A 17,827-nucleotide genomic window follows, 5' to 3' on the forward strand; every position below is an offset into this window, starting at 1 on the left:
ATAAAAAGAGATACCAGTGATCTTTAAAGTTCATCTGAGCACAGCATTATCTTTTTGTGTGTCAAAGAACCTGCGGTGTCACCAACAGCCACCGGGAGAGACTTCTGCTTCCCCTGATGTTTGCGGTGAAGAGGGTCTCTGCCTGTCCAAGGCACTTCAAAAGGGCACAAGCCTGTAAACCTTAGAAACTCTGGAGGATGTGCTGGGCATCTAGAGCACTTATTAAGTTATTAAATGGCCTTGGTTCACAGACTCTTTACACCCTTGGGTGAGGAATGCCTTGTTAACCTCAAATCGCACTTAAGCCAGGTTGAGGTAAAATTCTAAAAAGCATTCATTTATGACCTCCAGAACAGACAATACAGTTAAAATATTTACAGAATACATAGGCAAAGATATAAAAACTATTATACTTACAATTACTTCACCCCACAAAGCACTGCCTTTACTTTATTAAACTACATTCCTCCTAGCAGGATCATAATAAGGTTTTCAGGTTTGTACATTTCTTCTTCCACTTTTGGAGGTACCGTAGTTCTTGCAGCTATTTTCTCTTTTGATGAGATTGGTCTCCTTTGACCAATTTAAGTCTATTCTCTCCTTAAACATGAAACAATTTGGTTGCCTCTTAATTAGAATAAAGCTTTTTCCCTTTCACAGTTGTGTAAATATTTTTCTTACACTGAGTAAGGAACTTTGCTAAAATGAGGTGTAATGAGGAATACATTTTTCATTTGACCTTACACTCTTTATCAGTTTTTATGTTAGAAATACACATAACACAAATATCTAAATAGGCTAATGCTGTGTAGCTCGTTACTTGCTCCTGCTTGAAATCAGATATGGCAGTTATTAACCCCTGCAGGGTGATGATGTGTTTTGGATGACTGACCTCTAACCTTTTGCTTCTAGGCACACCATATCACTACGTCTTTGAGAAGCTTTAGCACTCTAGTTGGGCCTGAATATATTATGCAAGAGATCATTTTGGTAAAGCTTCTCAGTTAGCTTTTAGATGCTAAATAAATCAGACCTCTCTCCTATTGTTTAGCTGTTGATGACTGTGATGAAGCATTTATACCAAAAGCTTGCACAGATGAAGACAGTATTTGATACTGAGGAGAATGGGATATATATTTCCAGAGACCAAGAAGCATCTCTTTGCCTTCACTGTTCCAGGTGACCTGCTAGAAGAAAATCTGGCAAAACTCTGCTGGGTCTGCAGCTGCCTCCCTGAGCTGGCGCAAGACTGGACATCTGACTCTGGCATTCATGCCAAGTTTGATACTAACAGAAATTTGGGCAGGCACTGAAGACAATGATTTTTATTATGTACTTGGCATCAGATATCAAAACATTTCCAACACAATTCTACCCAAGCTTTTTAGATCAACTATTCGGAAACAGGAAAGAGCCCTTCTTCTGCCCAAAGAAATACTACTGGTATTTGAGTGACTATTACAAAAAGTGGATATATAGGCTCTGTGTGCATAATTTAAAAATTCCCTCCTATGAAAGCTGTTTCAATTTGGTTCTAGAAGAATGGCTTATAACATGAAATTCTTGACAAGTATTAGGTAAGTTGACAAGTCATAGGTAAGCCGACAAGTCATAGGTAAGTACAAAAAAATTCCTTCAAAATCATTTGTTGAAAATCCATCAGATGTTGGGGGTGGTAGAAAGGTAGTTTTAATTATGCAGTTTGGCAGTATTTTATTTCTTTATTATTAAATATAAGAAAAGAATAGATTTTTCATTTTAAAGAACTTTAAAAATGGCTGGAAAATTTTACTTAAAAAATGCTCTGAAAACATACTGCAGGAGATGATGCTTCCAGATCTGACCCATTTTCCAAAAAGTCAGTAACAAATCTTTGCACTGAATCCCAATTCTGTTCAGTAATCTAAAATATTAATTTTGATGTATCAAAACTCTCTCACCCAGGGAGATCAAATATTGCAGACTACGCCTATTAAGAAGTAGTTGACAAAAATGCTCAAAGGAAGCAAAACATCCAGCTATAGCAAGATCTGTAGAAAAATAGCAAAGTATTTATAGATTTTGGTAATATGGATATGGGCAATATGGGAAACATTCAGCACTTTATTACCTCACAGTCTTTACTTCCACAAACCCAGTTCTAAGGAGTGCATTATAATAAAAGACTCTCTGGTTTCCTATAAGGCTCTGTTGATCTTACATAAAACAATAATGTGTGGAAACCAAACTAGGTTCTATGATTTACAATGTTTTTTCAATGTTATTTATTACACTGAATGGCTTTAGATATATAACATATATATTTAATATTCACTTCTTGATTGTTTTGAGTTAGCACATTATTTCTAAATTCTATTTCCTTTCTTTTTTTTGTTTATGGGGTGCAATAAATTCTTATTGTTTCCCTTTCTTCATTTTACAAGGTAAAAACTGTACTTAATGCCCTATCTTACGGGCATAAAAATAGAAGCTGATGGAGTACATTGTTATGATTTATATGTCTTCACCCAGAACTGTCTGTGTACTTAGTCCCCTAGTGAGGCTATAATGTCACTATAACTACCGTTTACTTCTGAATAAAATTATTTGATACAAGAAATATATAACTTCAAGAAAAAAATCCAAGAGACAAAACCAAGAAAGGCTAGAAACAGTTCAACTACCAACGAGCACAGTCAATCTATCTGAAATCAGACTTTAAACTTGATGAGACATTATAAACTAGTTTTGTCTTGGTGCTTTTCTTTTCTGCAGCGTTAGCCTGTGACAACAAAGATGATCCCATAACTGATTCCTGCCTGCATATAAACCTTTCCTTTTTAAGCTTGAGTTAGTTGGACTGTCAGAGGAGGAAATCTCAATGCCTGTTAATTTTCTAGCTAGCAATGGAGTGGGAAGGCACCTAGAGACTTCAGTCCAGGTAAGCAACTGCTAAGCTATTAATCAAAGCACTCCATATATAGCTTATACCATCTGTGTGCGTAGTTGCTCTGACTCAAGCCAGGTTAGGGTCGATAAAATGATTCTACCTCTTCACTGAAGACAAGCCTTCAAAAAACATAAACAAACCTCTTTCAGCAGTAGGAAGACACAGAACCTGTTGTGTGGGGTTAGTCCATCCCAGACGCAGGGCTCTGCATTTGCCTCTGGGTTATTTCATGAGGTTCCTGTCAGCCCATTTGTCTAGCCTGGCGAAGCTCTCTGAAAGGCAGCCCTGCCCGCCAGTGTCCTGGCCACTCTCCCCGGTTTGATATCACCTGCAAACTTGCTGAGAATGTACTCTAGCCCATCATCCAGGTTGTTACTGAAGACAAACAGGATTGATACCAGTATCGATTCCTGAGGGATGCCACTAGTAACCAGATGCCAGGTGGGCTTTGTATGTCTGATCACCACCTTTAGAGCGCACCATTCCAGCCGATTTTCCACCTAGTTTGTCATCTATTTATCCAGTCCATCGTTCAACAATTTGGCTGTGAGGATATATGGTAGACCATCTATTAAAGGCATTGCTAATTTCAAGGTACACAACATCTACTGTCTTCCCCTCCTCCACTCAGCTAGTTGTCTCATGACAGCACGCAATGTAGGTGTCCCTCCCCAGAGCACGTCACACAGGACATATGGTTAACCTAAAGAAGGCTCATCACAGACAAGGAGTGGCTGGAGTACAGAGAAACCAGTTGCTTGGCAACTGCTGCCAGCTGGTGCAAATCAGAAAAATCCATGCTAGAAAACTGGGAAGCCATAACCAGTTCCCTGCCGGCCTTACTTTTTATTCTGGAGTTTTTTAAGGAATCTGTGAGGTCTGTTTGACCCAAAGGTTCTGCTCCTCGCAAACACAATGCCCTCTGAAATTCAAAGAAAGCAGGTAGGGTTTTAATTTGCTCTGTCTGTGTGGCAGCTTCTCATGCAAACATGGCAACCCTTGAAGCTCAGAGGTACTACACTTAGGGTAGACATCCTCAAAGCTAATTGCCTGAAACAAACAGACTTCTTCCCTCAAACAGAAAAGGCATGTTTATTTTTTTTCCCTACATTTAGCTGCACATCAAATTTTCTTTTCAATGCCATGTGAAAAAGGTGCCAAGCCAAAAATGTGCCTCTGTCCTCATGTGATGCATTGTAGCTGTGTGTGCACTCACAGCGTTCCCGACAAGCTCGTGGTTTGTGCCTTCAGTAGCCCTGCTCCAGAATGAAACTATCAGGGAAAGGGGAAGAAAAGCTGCCCCAGGCTTTCTCTGCAGAATGGTGATGGCACTGAAAGTATACTAGTGCTAACAGCTTATGATAACTTTTAAAACAAAAATTTGGTGAGGTGATAGTAGAGACGTATGGATTTTGAAATTCGTCCACACACTCATGTTATGCTAAGCTTTCTAGAACACCATACGAGAATGCACCATATGTCAAATGAAAGTACGTACTCTGACACTACCAGTTTCATGCAATTCAATAACAGGCGTTTCAACTTCAACCATTTCCAGTGACTCAACAAGATGTTTGAGTATCACAGAGTTTCCTCTGTTCTCCATGGCCAGCCATCTCAGGGGGAGGGTTGCCATAATGTTCTTTTTTTTTAAGAGTGGTGTTAGTAGCAGTCCTACTGTTGTGCTGAACGAGCAGTTTTCTTCCTAGCCTTACTTTTCAGGTGTTCTTATATTTTTAAAAGAAAACTGGGCTAAAATTTCCCATGCTTTTGGACAGCTCTTGACAGCTTTAAAAATAGCAGCAGCAGCAGTGATGCCATTTTAAAAGTCTGGCAAAATTTTGCTTTGCTGTGAAGCAGAATAAGCAGAATATTTCACCTTTTAAGACAGTTTTGATCCTTTCAAATGTTTTGGACCTTTAATTATTAACTATCAAATACTGGAAACCATTTAACTGGAAGAACAGACTTTTGCCATGATTAAATATATTCTTGAAAGGGCTTTATACAATGGTATGTATATAAGAATAATGTTACACTTAATAAATGTTATTTAAACTTCACAAAACATCAATTAAAGAGGTGTGTGTGTATAAAGCACTATAGCACCAAATGTATTATAGTCACCGCTACGGTGAAATATTATCATCACTAGAAAGTAACAAAAATGAGCAGCATTTGGAGCAGGAGATAAGGAACTTAAAATACATTCGGTTGAATCTACAGAGAAAAAAAGGTTAAGCAGCATATTATTTAACAATTTCATATTTTGCTAGGAGATTGTCCTCACCCTTAATTTTACAGAAAGGACTATATGATTTTAAGCAAAAATTTTCAGAAAAAAATGCTTGCAATTGTGTGCCTAATTTGCATGGGCAATTACTCTCCTTTCACACAGTCATGGTAATTGTGATTGCTCTGACTACATGTCCAAATTAGAGAAAAAAATGCAAGCACAGTTACATAAAGTTTCTGCCTGAATGGCTGCAAGTCATTAGTTTCTTCCCATCTGAAAGATGGATTTAGCAATATAAAACATACCAGGTACAAATGAAGAAATGTGGCTTTAGGAATCTGGCTCTCCTTAGTATTAGACTCTGTTATACTGTATTACAAACAAGGTGTACCTTGTACTGGACATTACAGATTCAGGGCAAATACAAGTACAACATGAGTGGAGGACCACATAATAGTGGTGCTAATGCCATAATAGCAAAATATATCATGGGAAGCCTACAGTGGCCACACGGTGCTGGAAATATAATGATGGGAGATGCTCATTGTCAATAAGCTATGGGGAGCTGGGTGAAAGCACAAGGCTATGAAAAGATTCACAGGAGAGCAAGCATATTTGCTTTGCAAGGCAAAGGTTCACCAAGCACAAGGGACAGTAAGGATAGCATAAGAGACAATCAAATGAGAAGACCAAACAGACCATTAAAGCCTGAGGGATGATAAGCAACATTAACACTTCGGTATACACTCAAATGCAGAGAGCTTCCATAGCAAATCAAAGACAAGATCTCACTAAGAACTTTATCTAAGAGCATGTGATACCTAAAGCAATTCAGTGTATTTCAAAGGGGCAGAAGGGAAGTAAGATGAAAGAAAAATTCTCTTAATATGCTGAGATATTTCTGGAAGAGATAGCTTCATAAAACCCAAAGAAAACCCTACCTCAAAAAAGAAAAGCAGCATATTTGTTTCAATCTAATGGCAACAATTCCCCCCCCATCCCCCCCAAAAAAGGCTGTACATCTTTTTATGGTCCCTATTCTAAGGACCATGTATCAGTCAATGTGTTTTACCTCAGGAATAGACTGTTTTAACTAGCAGAAGAACGTAGGATCGAGGATCTGTTCTTATCTGTCCAGATGTTGTCCACACTTAGAAAGTTGGAATATAGAACTCCAGAGAGTCCTCCAGGGAGTTGGATCTAGAACTCCAGAGAGTTCTCATATCTGTATCTTGAAGCATTGATGCCTATAAATTGCTACTTAAAGGGACAGGAAAAAGGGTAGGAAATTTTGTTAGTCTTTATTCTTTTGTTTTAAAGAAAGCAAAAAAATGGAAAAATGTTAGCATAATTTTGTATGTGGAGAAATGTAAATACAATAAAAAAGAATAGACTACATTATATGTTTAAGAATAAAAGTAGTCAGTGAAAATGCCAACAGTATGTAAAAACAGGGACAAGTCATGGTTGTTGCGGGAAACCATAAATTTGAAATCTTTCACTTTGTGTGTTCCAAAGCAGATGTTCAGCTGCTATAAATCAGCAGAGCTCCCTGACCCTTAATTTCTTAACCACAGGATTGTGCTGAGGATTTTTTGCACTGAACTTACTTAAATTAAATAGCATTATTCTAGCTATTCTAAGAACTATAACACCATCTACTGGGCAAAGAATTTTTATTCAAAGATGTTAAAGTTCAGCTATTTTGAGTGACCCGAAGTAACAACTCATTGCACTCTAAAATATCAAGCTTCAGTGTGCCTCACAGACAAATGGTCATATGAGCTATAATAATGCATACAATCCTGTGATTTATTTTGGTGTGGCAACAACATTCTCTGAAGTGGGAGGTGGAATTCATTTCAGAACAAATAAGCATCAATTGCTTTGATGGAAGACCAGTCCTAAATCAATTTTTAAGTTACAGTAGCTCACTTATCAGCTCCCTTTCCTTAAGGTTTCACATCTAATGGGTGCTTTTTTCAGGTACCCAACATTTCCTCTGAGTTCTAATGCATTCTTCATAAATCCTTCTTCCCAACATGGCTGATCTCTGTGTGAATCTCTTGTCCTTGCATTCTTTATATATTTTTAAAATGTCCTAAGTAGGTGATACTTTGCAGAATCCATAGCAGAAATAAACTCCTCACAGGCCTGAGGAACTTGCAGAAAGTATATCAACATGGAAGTTGATGGGATTTACAGCTACCACTGTGGGAAGACATGAAATAATGAATTTTCATAACGGACATGAAGGACAAAATGTCATACAGCAAGACAGTTTGTTCCAAGAATAGAAGAGAAATAGCATTTATATTAATGCTAAAGGAGACAAAACAATGGTTAAGAATAGAAAATGAAACATAAGGCAAGGGTCATTAAAATTAAGTACTGTAGGTGAAAAAGAAATGAGAACATAAAGAGAGGAGCACAACTGTGAAAGGCTTTTAGAAAAGAGGAGTTTGAAACAGAAAATCTGAACAAGTAAGAAAAAGAACTTAGAGAGGAAGACGATGTAAAATGGGCAAACGGCTTTAGGCATGGGTTTGCCTGCAACATTTAGAGAGACAAAAAGGTTCTTGTCTGTCTGGTATAGAACATCTTCCTAGTATATTAATTTCCTCCTAATAGCATTTAATCATCCAGATATTTCATACCTCTTTTCATTCTGCATTCTTCCAGCACACATCCTACCATCTTCTTGAAAACAAAACTTCCCCCAATAAAAACAATTTTTCTTCAACCTCACCCAGAGGAAAAGTAAGGCTGGTCAAAACACTTCAGGTTTCTGCAGGAAACTACTCCTTTTGCAAAACTGAAACTTTCCTGTAAATTTTGACTGAATTAGAGGTATTTAATACTTTTAACATTTCAATATAGTGAATATATTTTGTTTCAATCTTATTGAAATCAAACAATTCAATCTTTTATTTCAAAGTAACTTTTCAGTTTGAAATGCAGTACTGAAATTGATGACTGTAAATGACTTTTAAATATCTCTTTCTATCTTTTTTGTGTACTGTCACTGCTGGGTAAACTTGGCAGTTAACCAGAGTACTGACTGCACATCAACGTGTTAACAAATTCATGTCACACACAGCTTGTCTGAGCCACTTGTAACTAATAATGCCAGACATATGGTATTAGCATTACTATGTGGTACCTGATATTCTTAATTTAATTATATTCCTAATAGTCTTAATGATTATAAACTTTTTCTGACAATTACAATGCCAAATTTTCTCTTATTTTTCCCCAAAACTGCAGTCCATTATCCAAAAAAATATGCTGCTGGCTACACACAGTGCAACCATACAAGTATAATGGAAGTTTACATTTTACCTATCTCTGTAAGATAATTTGATTTGAAAGAAATAGAAAAATCTCAGTCTAGTTTGGGGGGGAAACATACCATTTAAAACAACACGAAAATGCCATGATAAGAATAATTAAAAAAAAGAATAAATAACGGTTTCTAAAAGGGTCCATTTTCTGTCATACTTTTTCCCGATTTATAAACCTTGAATGAATTCAACCATGATTGTGAGTAGAACTGTTATGTTCCAATACAGCTTTAATACAAATACATGGATATTTACTCTTGCCAGTGTTTATGCAAACCATGGAGTTATATTTCCACCAATTTTAAACAGTTCATCTTAAACAAATGTCCACACCGCTAAAATACTACGCATGTGTACTATAAATGGTACCTATGCAAGAAAGAATTTTTTGCTTGCTCTATTGGCTATCATGGAAAGTTGTGATTCCCCTGGGATTCTTTCCCATTCCACAGGGATGTCAATCACAAGTATTAACAGCTAATACACACACTCAAGACAATTGGTAGCTTGCTTTGTGTCACTAACAGGTGCTGAGGACAAATATCTTCACCAAGAAATTGCTTATTTTCTCTTGTCTGTGATTTCAGTAGGAGTCAAGTCTAGCACTCGTTCATCATTTAAAAGAGAAAATGAGAGAAATCAGAGCTTTTTGTTTCATATCAGGGTCCGCATTCCAACCTGGTGCTGATGTGCAGGTAAGAAGACATGAAGACCCGCTTCTCAAAACAAGGAATGTAAGGAGAGAAGGAAATGAACTGTGTAGGTCTCAGAGTTGTAGCACACTCCTTGACACCTGAAGAATTTCCCTTTTGTGCCCATTTCTCTTCCCATCTTCTTGCTGGCAGAAAGCAACCTATTCTACCCATTCCCTGGATTGTGAGCTCTTTTACTTCTCCAAGCAATAAGCTCTGCAGGGCTACCCTGCAGCTCCAGGTGAGGCCACTGAGAAGAAGAGCATGTCATTGCATTCTTTCTCTTCCAGTTAGCACCTGACTGCCTGACCCAAGCCAGAACCACAGATGAGCATCCCTCCCACACCACCATCTTGTCATCTCTGGTGCTGCCACAACAATCTTTACCTCTCAACTGAGAACAAGAAGCAATAATGGGTGTGACCCATTCTTTCTACTTACCAACAGTCCAGAGCTCACCTCTGATGCTGAGGAGGAAGTAATCTGCAATTTGTAAACCAGCAACGTTAATTATTCTCTGGACACAAATGTGCAAATAAAGGGAATGTTGGGCAGGATTAGTGATATCAAAATTCCTCTCAGAAATCATCCTGAAAGCATATAGCTAGATACCACTTCATGAGCACTATGTACAAAGTTTCAGGTACAGTATAGAGTTTTTTTTTTTTTAGCTAACTTTCTCATCAGTAGGAAGTTAGGTATCTAAACAACAGACGGACAAACAAACACCTCTGTGGCTTGCTCCAATGGCTTTTTCTGCCCCACCACATTTCAAATACTCAACATTTTGTCTGTACAGACTTGGTGGGGCTTTTTCTTTCTTTTTTTTTTTTTTGGTAATAAAACTAAGAAGGGAGTAAACAGAAAATGTAATTGTAGAAAACTAAACTGTAATATTCCATTATAGCTTCTCGTTAATGTCAGAACAATTTAGTTACACAACACTGGTGTAATTCCCTTTGGAGCTATATGCACTAAGCAGCTTAGCATTTATTTGATTTTTGATATACTTGTTTTTCCTATCAACCAGGCCAGACAAAACATTTTCCAAGACAAGGAAGAGAAAACTATCTCAATGTGGATGAACTTTACTGAGATTTGTCTGGTGATATGCAAGAAGTTTGCAACTCTTATTGCAGTCTGTCAACAGTTCAGGGCAGTAAATCCATAATTAATCCAAGAACTTTCAGGAATAGGCTTAATCCTTAAAAATACACTATGAAATAATAAAAGTGGCTGCAGATAGAGAGAGTATTTGTTTATGTTCTTTACTTCCTCCTCCTTTACTGTGGAGAATTATTCTAAGATGCTACAGATTGAAATGAACAGAACCAAGCTAAAGCAAGTGACATTGGAATAGATTAGAAGAGAGAAAAAAAAATTTGCTATGATTTCCTAAAGAACAAAACCACCAAACCAGTCTGTAAAGTAAATTAACAGCATCTCACACAGAAAAAAATAAGTGAATAGTGCACATTATTTATGAGGAAATATAGAAAGCTTGCAGAAATTTTAAATAGCGCACTTTAAGTCACCAATCCAACCACATGGTGGCAGCCCAGCATAAAAAAAAATGGAAATAGTCCTGTGCATTCAATATAAACTAACTGAAAAAGCAGTTCACATTTGTGCACACTACTCAGGATATATCAAAGCAATGCTGTATAGCAGTGGGTTTTAATCTTTTTTGGTTCACATACCTCTAAACATTTTTAGAGGCAGTAAAGACCCATACGCAGAGAACTTAAGTCTACTGTTTCATCTATTTATCTTTGAAGAACCCTCCATTTTTTAGTACAGTTTACACATCCCAAAGGTCCACAGAAACCAGGTTTAAATACCACTGTGCCAGAATTTTAAGAAACAGTATTTCCATATATTTGTGTGCTGGTTTCCACATGCTTTGTTCACAGTTGCAACTCCAATTCAGGTATAATCTGTTTCTGAAATAAAATACATAGTTTACCTGCACATAACATAGATGAACCTGCATATTAGACCTAACTGAGCTTTTAAGTTTCCCCCTTAGTGTGCAAAACCAACAAACTAAAAAAATAAGTCCCTGTACGTTCCTAATTTCAAAACAGAAGATTTCTGGATCACCGCTTTTCTCCTACTTCCCCTTTTTCATTTTCCTTCTGACTGCCATCTAACTACCTATGTAGATTCACAGACATAATATGTTTTCCCATCCAGACTCTTCTGTACGAACATGCAAATATCAATCTATAAATGCACAAAACCTAAAAAAGATGATCAGTGAGAGATCAAGTCATAACTGATGACATCCACAGTCTCACCTCATTTGTACTCAATACAGCTTGCCATAACTGACTACACTGTTTGCCTTTTACCGCTTGTATTACCGAGGCTGATGATTTCAGTGATATTTCCAAAGTAATTTCCTAATGCTTTTCCTAACCAGCACATGGCAGACTGTTCCAGTTGGCACATATGCTCAAGACTGCTCCCTTGTTCCCAGATTCATTAATTTGTATTTGTCTGTGCTGAACTCTATGTGCTATATGCCAACTAAATCATCAAAACGGGTCAAATGAGTTTAAGTCTTAGATGTTTCTCATTAGTTTTCACTTTCAATGTCAATATAGTGCCTAACTCCGAAGACATGTTCTTTTCATTTCCACGTTCAAATTATATACAGCAAATTAACAATATCAGTAGTACTCGGCAGCAAATAGCTGGTGAAATATTTAATAGTGAAATCAGTTTTACACAACAGACAACACAGGACATTAACCTAAAACCACACTGTTACTGATACACAACGGAAGTGTTACTTTGCTGAAATCTGACTATTGGTGGTTCTAATTTAGTAGGCAGTCTCTTTCTTTTGAAGTTTCAGAGGTGGGAAATACAGGTGCAACCTAACTTGATATTGTGGCCTTGCAGGAATATTAGCTGTTAACTCCTCTATGGACCTACAAGCATAGGTATGGGGCTGACAATGAGTCTTCCACTCTATGGTGAGAAAGAAAACCTGCTGCATTTATTTAGAGTCCATTAAACTGCAGTCCCTCTTTTGGTTCCTCCCAAACTCCTGAGGCTGTGACTGAACTTCTCCGTATTTCTGTGTGAATATCCATTTGCACTTCTGAAATCAGACGGCGCTCTTATCCTAATCAACTTGATCTTGACAATGGGCAAATGGTTATCCAACACACCAGAAGGAGGGAAGTTGGGGAAGAGGAGGAACTTCTCATATGGGCATGTCTACTCCCATTCCTTAAATGTAAGTGGCCTTTTGGTGCCTCCAGGTAGCGTTATCAAACTCCTCTTCCATGCAACACTGGCCATTGTCTGGTTTTACACCCAACATCCTTGTTTTAAAGTGTGTTCCCCCCTCATTTTTTTCCACTTGCTTCACTGAATTCTTTTTTTTTTTTTTTGGATTGCAGTGACACTCCCCTCAGCTTCCATGTTGACATAAGTTTGCTTCCTTAGAACAAGCCTAGCAACTTGAAGAGATGGGCTAAACCATGCAGTTATTCCTTCCTCCTCACATAGCCTGCCTATGGACAGACTAAACTTCACCAGGGCCAGCTGAATTATGCTTTTTCCTTGCACCATTTTGAAAAAATTCTGTATTTACCTCCTGCTCATAGAATGCTTTCAGTTACAGGCCTGTTGTATCTTGTATTGAACTTGAAGTACCACCACTATAAGAAATCATATATTATACATAAGTTTATTCGTATCAGTATATTGATTCAGAACCCATAAGAACTACAGAACATGAAGACCTTTATTCTAGTATGTACAGAGTCTGATTTTGTTCTTATGCTGCCTTTAATTCTAATAAAACTATTTTAACTTATTTGGGGTTATTCACAATTTATGCTAAAATCAAAATGTGTCCATTATAAGCATTACTTACACAACTAATCATTTTTTTTAATCTATACAGAAGGAAATTGATGGCTTGTCAGTAATTTTTGAGAAAATACTCAATTGTGTAAGTGCTTGAAAATGCTTAAAAAAAATCAGAAGTACCACCACACCATCTTCTGATCAATTTGTAGTATTACCTTAAATAAAAGCTCACAAACATCTAGACACTGGCTATTTTAGTACTTAATGCAGAATATCATTGCACTTGTAACAGTCTGAGTCGATGTCCAAATTCGCTAAAAGTCACAAATAGCTATATGATGAACGCAAAGTAGAGAGGCATAATATTATGCTCAACTTCAATTTGATCTGTATTCCACATGAAGAATTTTGAGTGGCATACACATTGCAGGTGCACCTAGGCAACTTTTAGATAGAGATGCTTCTTTCTTAGGGAGAGAACACCCTCACTCGAGTTTTTGGTATCGTTATCGCTTTTCTAAAGAATTTTAATTAATGAAGTCTACACTGACCTCGTGTACAACACTGACCACAAAATGTCCTTGAAGAACTCCTATTTGAATGGCAACATATCTTTTCTAACAATTCCCAGTTTCGATTTCTAAAACCCTACCAGTTAAAAAAAATTACTAAACTAGATAAACCCAAATTGGGTTTATTTTCCAAATCTGAATCTTCTAGAGTCCATGGGATGTACATCTAATGCTGCTCCAGTTTAACAAAGTCATTCTATTGGTACGATTTTGAAGTCCAGGGTTCTCTTCTTACCTCCAGCCTACATTCAAGATAAGGAGTTTTTGGATTGACTAAATCTGCTTCAGACTGAGCTTTAAAAGGCCCTCTCCCCCTCCACCACCACCTTTGCTCTCAGCTTTCACAAGACCTCTGGGGCAGCGAGGGCTGAGCAGGGGAAAACGCCACGGCAAGCGGACAAGGGACAAGCCGGGAGGACGCGGGAAGGCTGAGGAGAGTGCGAAGTGCTGCTGCCCGCGAGCCACTGTGGTGACTTACCGCGCCGCGCCAGCCCCTGCCCCCTGGAAGCCAATGGCCGCGCCCCGCGCGGCGGGGCGGGGCGGGACGGCGCAGAACGCGCTCCAGCCCCTCCAACGGCCGCCTCAGCGAGCAGCGGCCGGCGGCGGCCAGGCGCGCGCCGCGCCCCCTTCCGGCTCCCGCGGAAGCCGAAGCGCCTGCTGGGGAGGCGCCGAGCGGCGGCGCCTGCGCAGTGCCCGAAGCGGCCGGTGCGCGCGGCGCGCCCCGCCCCTCCCCGCCCGGCGCGGCCCCTCCCGCGCGCAGGGGCAGCGCCTGGCAGAGCCGCCGCCGCCAGGAGCCGCCTCGCCCGCCCGGCCGCAGGGCCGCCGCCACCCCGCCATGTCGGAGGCGGGCCAGGAGCTCGTCCACCTGGTGTGGGGCAAGAAGGCCGGGCCCCGCGGGCTCGCCGACACCATCTTCTGCCGCTGGGCGCAAGGTACCTGCGAGCGGGGGGTGCCGCGGCGCCCCCCCCCCCCCCCCCCCCCGCCCCGGGGGCGCTCCCGGCCTCGCCGCTGCCGCCCCCCTCCCGCGGGCACCCCCGGCTCTGCCCCGCGCCCCCTCCGCGCCCGGCACGCCCCCGGCTGCCCTGCGCCCCGCCGACGTCTCGCGGCTCCGTCTGTCTGCGTGTGTCCGTGTGTCCGTCCGCAGAGGTCTGCCCGGGGGGCGTTGGGGTGGGCGCCGGCTCCGCGGGGCGGGCAGGCCGCCGGGGCGGCCGCGGCGCGGGGAGGAGGCGGGTAGTCGTAACTGTTTCTATCTGCCTGTATCGCTGGCGAGTCAGCCTGTGGCCCGCAGGAAAAATGATGCAGCAGATTCACTTGTTACATATCCATACATGCGTTTTGGCAGCTCGGGCGTCTTTCGTCACCAATCTCCACAGGAAATTAAAGGAGTAGTGAGGGAAATATATTTCTCAAATTTCTGTCATGCATCATCTTGCATAGTTTGTGTAAACAAGAGTATACAATTATTTTTGTTTGCCAAGCGTGTGGTAATCGCAAATCATCTTCTCAGCAGTGGAGACAAGCTTGGGAGACACTTATATTTCTTTAAAGGAGTTTAGTTCCTTTAGAAATTGAAGCAGGTGCATGCCATCTTTAGGGTTAGTGCTGTGGTATGGCAAGAAATAAAGCCATTGTATTTAACTTCTCGATGGAGACATTCTGATGTTATTTCAAAACTACAGTTGCAATGTCTCGTCCAGAGACTTACTGATAAAAATATATAAGAAGCTAGTCTGCCCTCCTGTCCTGGCTGAAAGAAAGGAATAATAGCTTTTTCTATAACTTACTGGCTTTGAAGAATTCTAATAATGGTTATGAAGATCATAATAAACCCCTGATCTCTTGGAGAAAGTTCACAAATTTTAGTGGAATTTATAGATTTTTTTTTTTCATGGGTACAGACCTCAGGGTGAAGTTGGCTTGGTTGGATGTTCTCTCTGCCTCTCTCTTTTTATTTTTTTTCCTTTCTTCTTAGCATGAGAGTTTCATCATATGCATAGTGTAGTTGCAATAGATGAATGTGTGATGTTGATTTGGGAGCTGCACAGCTTCTCCCCTGTCACATGACACAGTGCATTAATAGGCTCTCATATCTTTTTCGCTAGGTTAATCTGTGTTTAGACAATTCAGTGGGAAATCTTTCAAAAAAGAACTGCTAAATTCCTCCCAAATTCTAGAATTTAAACAGAGCTGCTCTAGCCATTACTTTTTCTAGGGACTTGCTGTTTTTTACTGGAATATAGTTTTCTCAAATATCTCTTTAAGTTTTGGCAGAGGGCTGCTGTTTTAGTGCAAGAAGTATTTTTACAAAGTCATCTAGAAGGAACCAGAGCTGTCATTAAGCAAAATTATTTACCTTACTGGTAATACTAATTACCTAAATTCTGATTTTCAAGATACATTTTATTCATGTATAAAATACTATGATCTTCAAAGTTCATTGAAATGTGTGCTGTAATGCCCAAAACTTGTGTTCCTGTGGAAGATTGATGGAAAAGGCCTCTCATATTCTTGGTGGCTTCTGGAAAGACTGCTATTATTTGCAATCTGCCTTTAGACAAGGTTGTATAACTATACTGTGTGGTGTTCCCTTCCTTTAGATCATATTTAATATAATCAGTTTTGCGTAGTAAAAACACATGACAGTGAGTTTGAATGTGTTTGGAGGTCTTGCAGCAGGACTCAGAAAATTTGCTTTCAGTCCCTTACATTGGGTGAAAGTATTATGCTGCTACACAACCTTCAGTTACTTACACCAAAAAATACAAAACGATTTACCTGCTTTCTGCAAAGCAGTCTTGTGAACACTGATTTTAAAAAAAAATCAAGCTTTATTATTTCCAAAAACTTCAAAGTTATAAAGATGGCCCCTTGTTTCACATCAGATGTTGAGAAAGGAGAAGAGAAGTATAAATGACATTTGTTCGCTTGAATAGACTGTTTTTCTCTAAAATGTGAAACACCAGTATTTATTTCAGACCTGGTCTGATCTTTCTCAAACCCTTTGGAAGTTGAGAACTATAATTTATATTTAGAAAAGAAAGTAAGATTCCAACAAAGGAATGTAAGACTCAAACCAGTCAGTTTCCTACTAAGGATAGCAGCTGTAGTTTGGGAGTCCTAGTCATGCACCAAACTTGTTTAACCATTGTATGCATTTGGTCAAAAGTGAAGATAAACTGATCAGTGGTCAGTTAACAGAATTGACCTAGCTATGTGGGTATGCTGTTTGAAGATAAAGCGACAGCTCAAAAATCAAAAGTAATTCCCTCAGTTTGCCCCATTGGCAGCTATGTTATTTTTGATTGCTAACTTCATAAAGACATGGCTGCAAAGCTGCTATTTTTTGTTTTTTAAGAAAAATCTCTTTGTGTGGTGATTGCATCAGAAGATGCAGTTTGATCCTAGTGAATCAGAATCCTAAAAGTGGGCTCAGAGAAATATATGACAAAGGCTTGGTCTGGCTCTCAGTGTTTCCTGGCATAGATACGATGATTTGGGAAGGAGCTAGGCAGATGCCTGAACCCTAAAGAAAATACCTGTGTTAGGAGTGTTTTTATTCTTTAATCCAAGTGACAGATTCTGTTCATAAAGCCATTCTTCAGATCTGCCCAAAAGCATGCAGCATTACTTTTGCACAACTGTGAATGTCTGGCAGGTCCGAGTTCAAATGCAACATCCTTTCAGAATTTCCTAAGCTGTTTTCTTACTCGTATTCAGAAAGAAAAAGTCTTTTCAAAACAAATACTTAATTTCAACAGGAAACCCACAGCATAGCATGAAGGTATTAATTCTACAGTTCAAGTGTATATGTCTTATGTAGACTGTAATAGGGTCCATTTTATCCAGATCTCTTCCAACTTTCGTGTTGAGTTGGATGGATAGGTTAACAACTTTCTTTTTCTTTCTCCTCTATTCTTTTCAGGTTTCTCCTTTTACATGCCTGAAACTCTTTTGTCAGATCTAGTACATCTCAACATCACCAAACTGACCTTTACTGCACCCTTAGTTGAGGAACTAAATCCTGTAGTATTGTTTTTAACTTATTGGAGTTGTAATACTGTTAGAAAATTATCAAGTCAAGGTTTCTAGGAAAAAATATTTTTACGAGATGAGCAGATATTTTGAGGGAAAGGAATACACCTGCCATTCTTAAAGTCTTAAACAGAAGTAGCAATTTGAAAAGTTGCTCTGAGTTTAATTTGATAAACTTTAATCAGTTTTGG

At 39.4% G+C, this 17,827-nt stretch overlaps 1 protein-coding gene and 1 long non-coding RNA gene across 5 annotated transcripts in view; one reads left to right on the plus strand and one right to left on the minus strand.

The window, feature by feature from the left end:
* The window catches only part of LOC112982416 (uncharacterized), a 32,731-nt gene extending 18,452 nt beyond the window's left edge, over positions 1-14,279 (minus strand). Inside the window, exons 1-3 of one of the 3 annotated variants that reach the window (XR_003258973.2) lie at positions 14,083-14,279; positions 9,643-9,684; positions 6,238-6,422 (exon numbers count right to left, since the gene is read on the minus strand). This is a non-coding gene — a long non-coding RNA (uncharacterized LOC112982416). The remainder of the gene's footprint in view (positions 1-6,237; positions 6,423-9,642; positions 9,685-14,082) is intronic. The other 2 variants (XR_003258971.2, XR_003258972.2) reach the window with 2 other exon arrangements.
* Positions 14,280-14,315: 36 nt separating this feature from the next.
* Positions 14,316-17,827, plus strand: part of MINDY3 (MINDY lysine 48 deubiquitinase 3) — a 62,729-nt gene continuing 59,217 nt past the window's right edge. For both annotated transcript variants that reach the window (XM_064505991.1, XM_064505990.1), the window contains exon 1: positions 14,316-14,536. Coding sequence is in view for 1 of the 2 variants with exons in the window: in XM_064505990.1 (XP_064362060.1) it covers positions 14,440-14,536 (97 nt within the window). In the remaining variant the exon portion in view is untranslated. The remainder of the gene's footprint in view (positions 14,537-17,827) is intronic.

The sequence above is a fragment of the Dromaius novaehollandiae genome, chromosome 2 (assembly GCF_036370855.1).
Source record: "Dromaius novaehollandiae isolate bDroNov1 chromosome 2, bDroNov1.hap1, whole genome shotgun sequence".
Lineage (NCBI taxonomy): Eukaryota > Metazoa > Chordata > Aves > Casuariiformes > Dromaiidae > Dromaius > Dromaius novaehollandiae.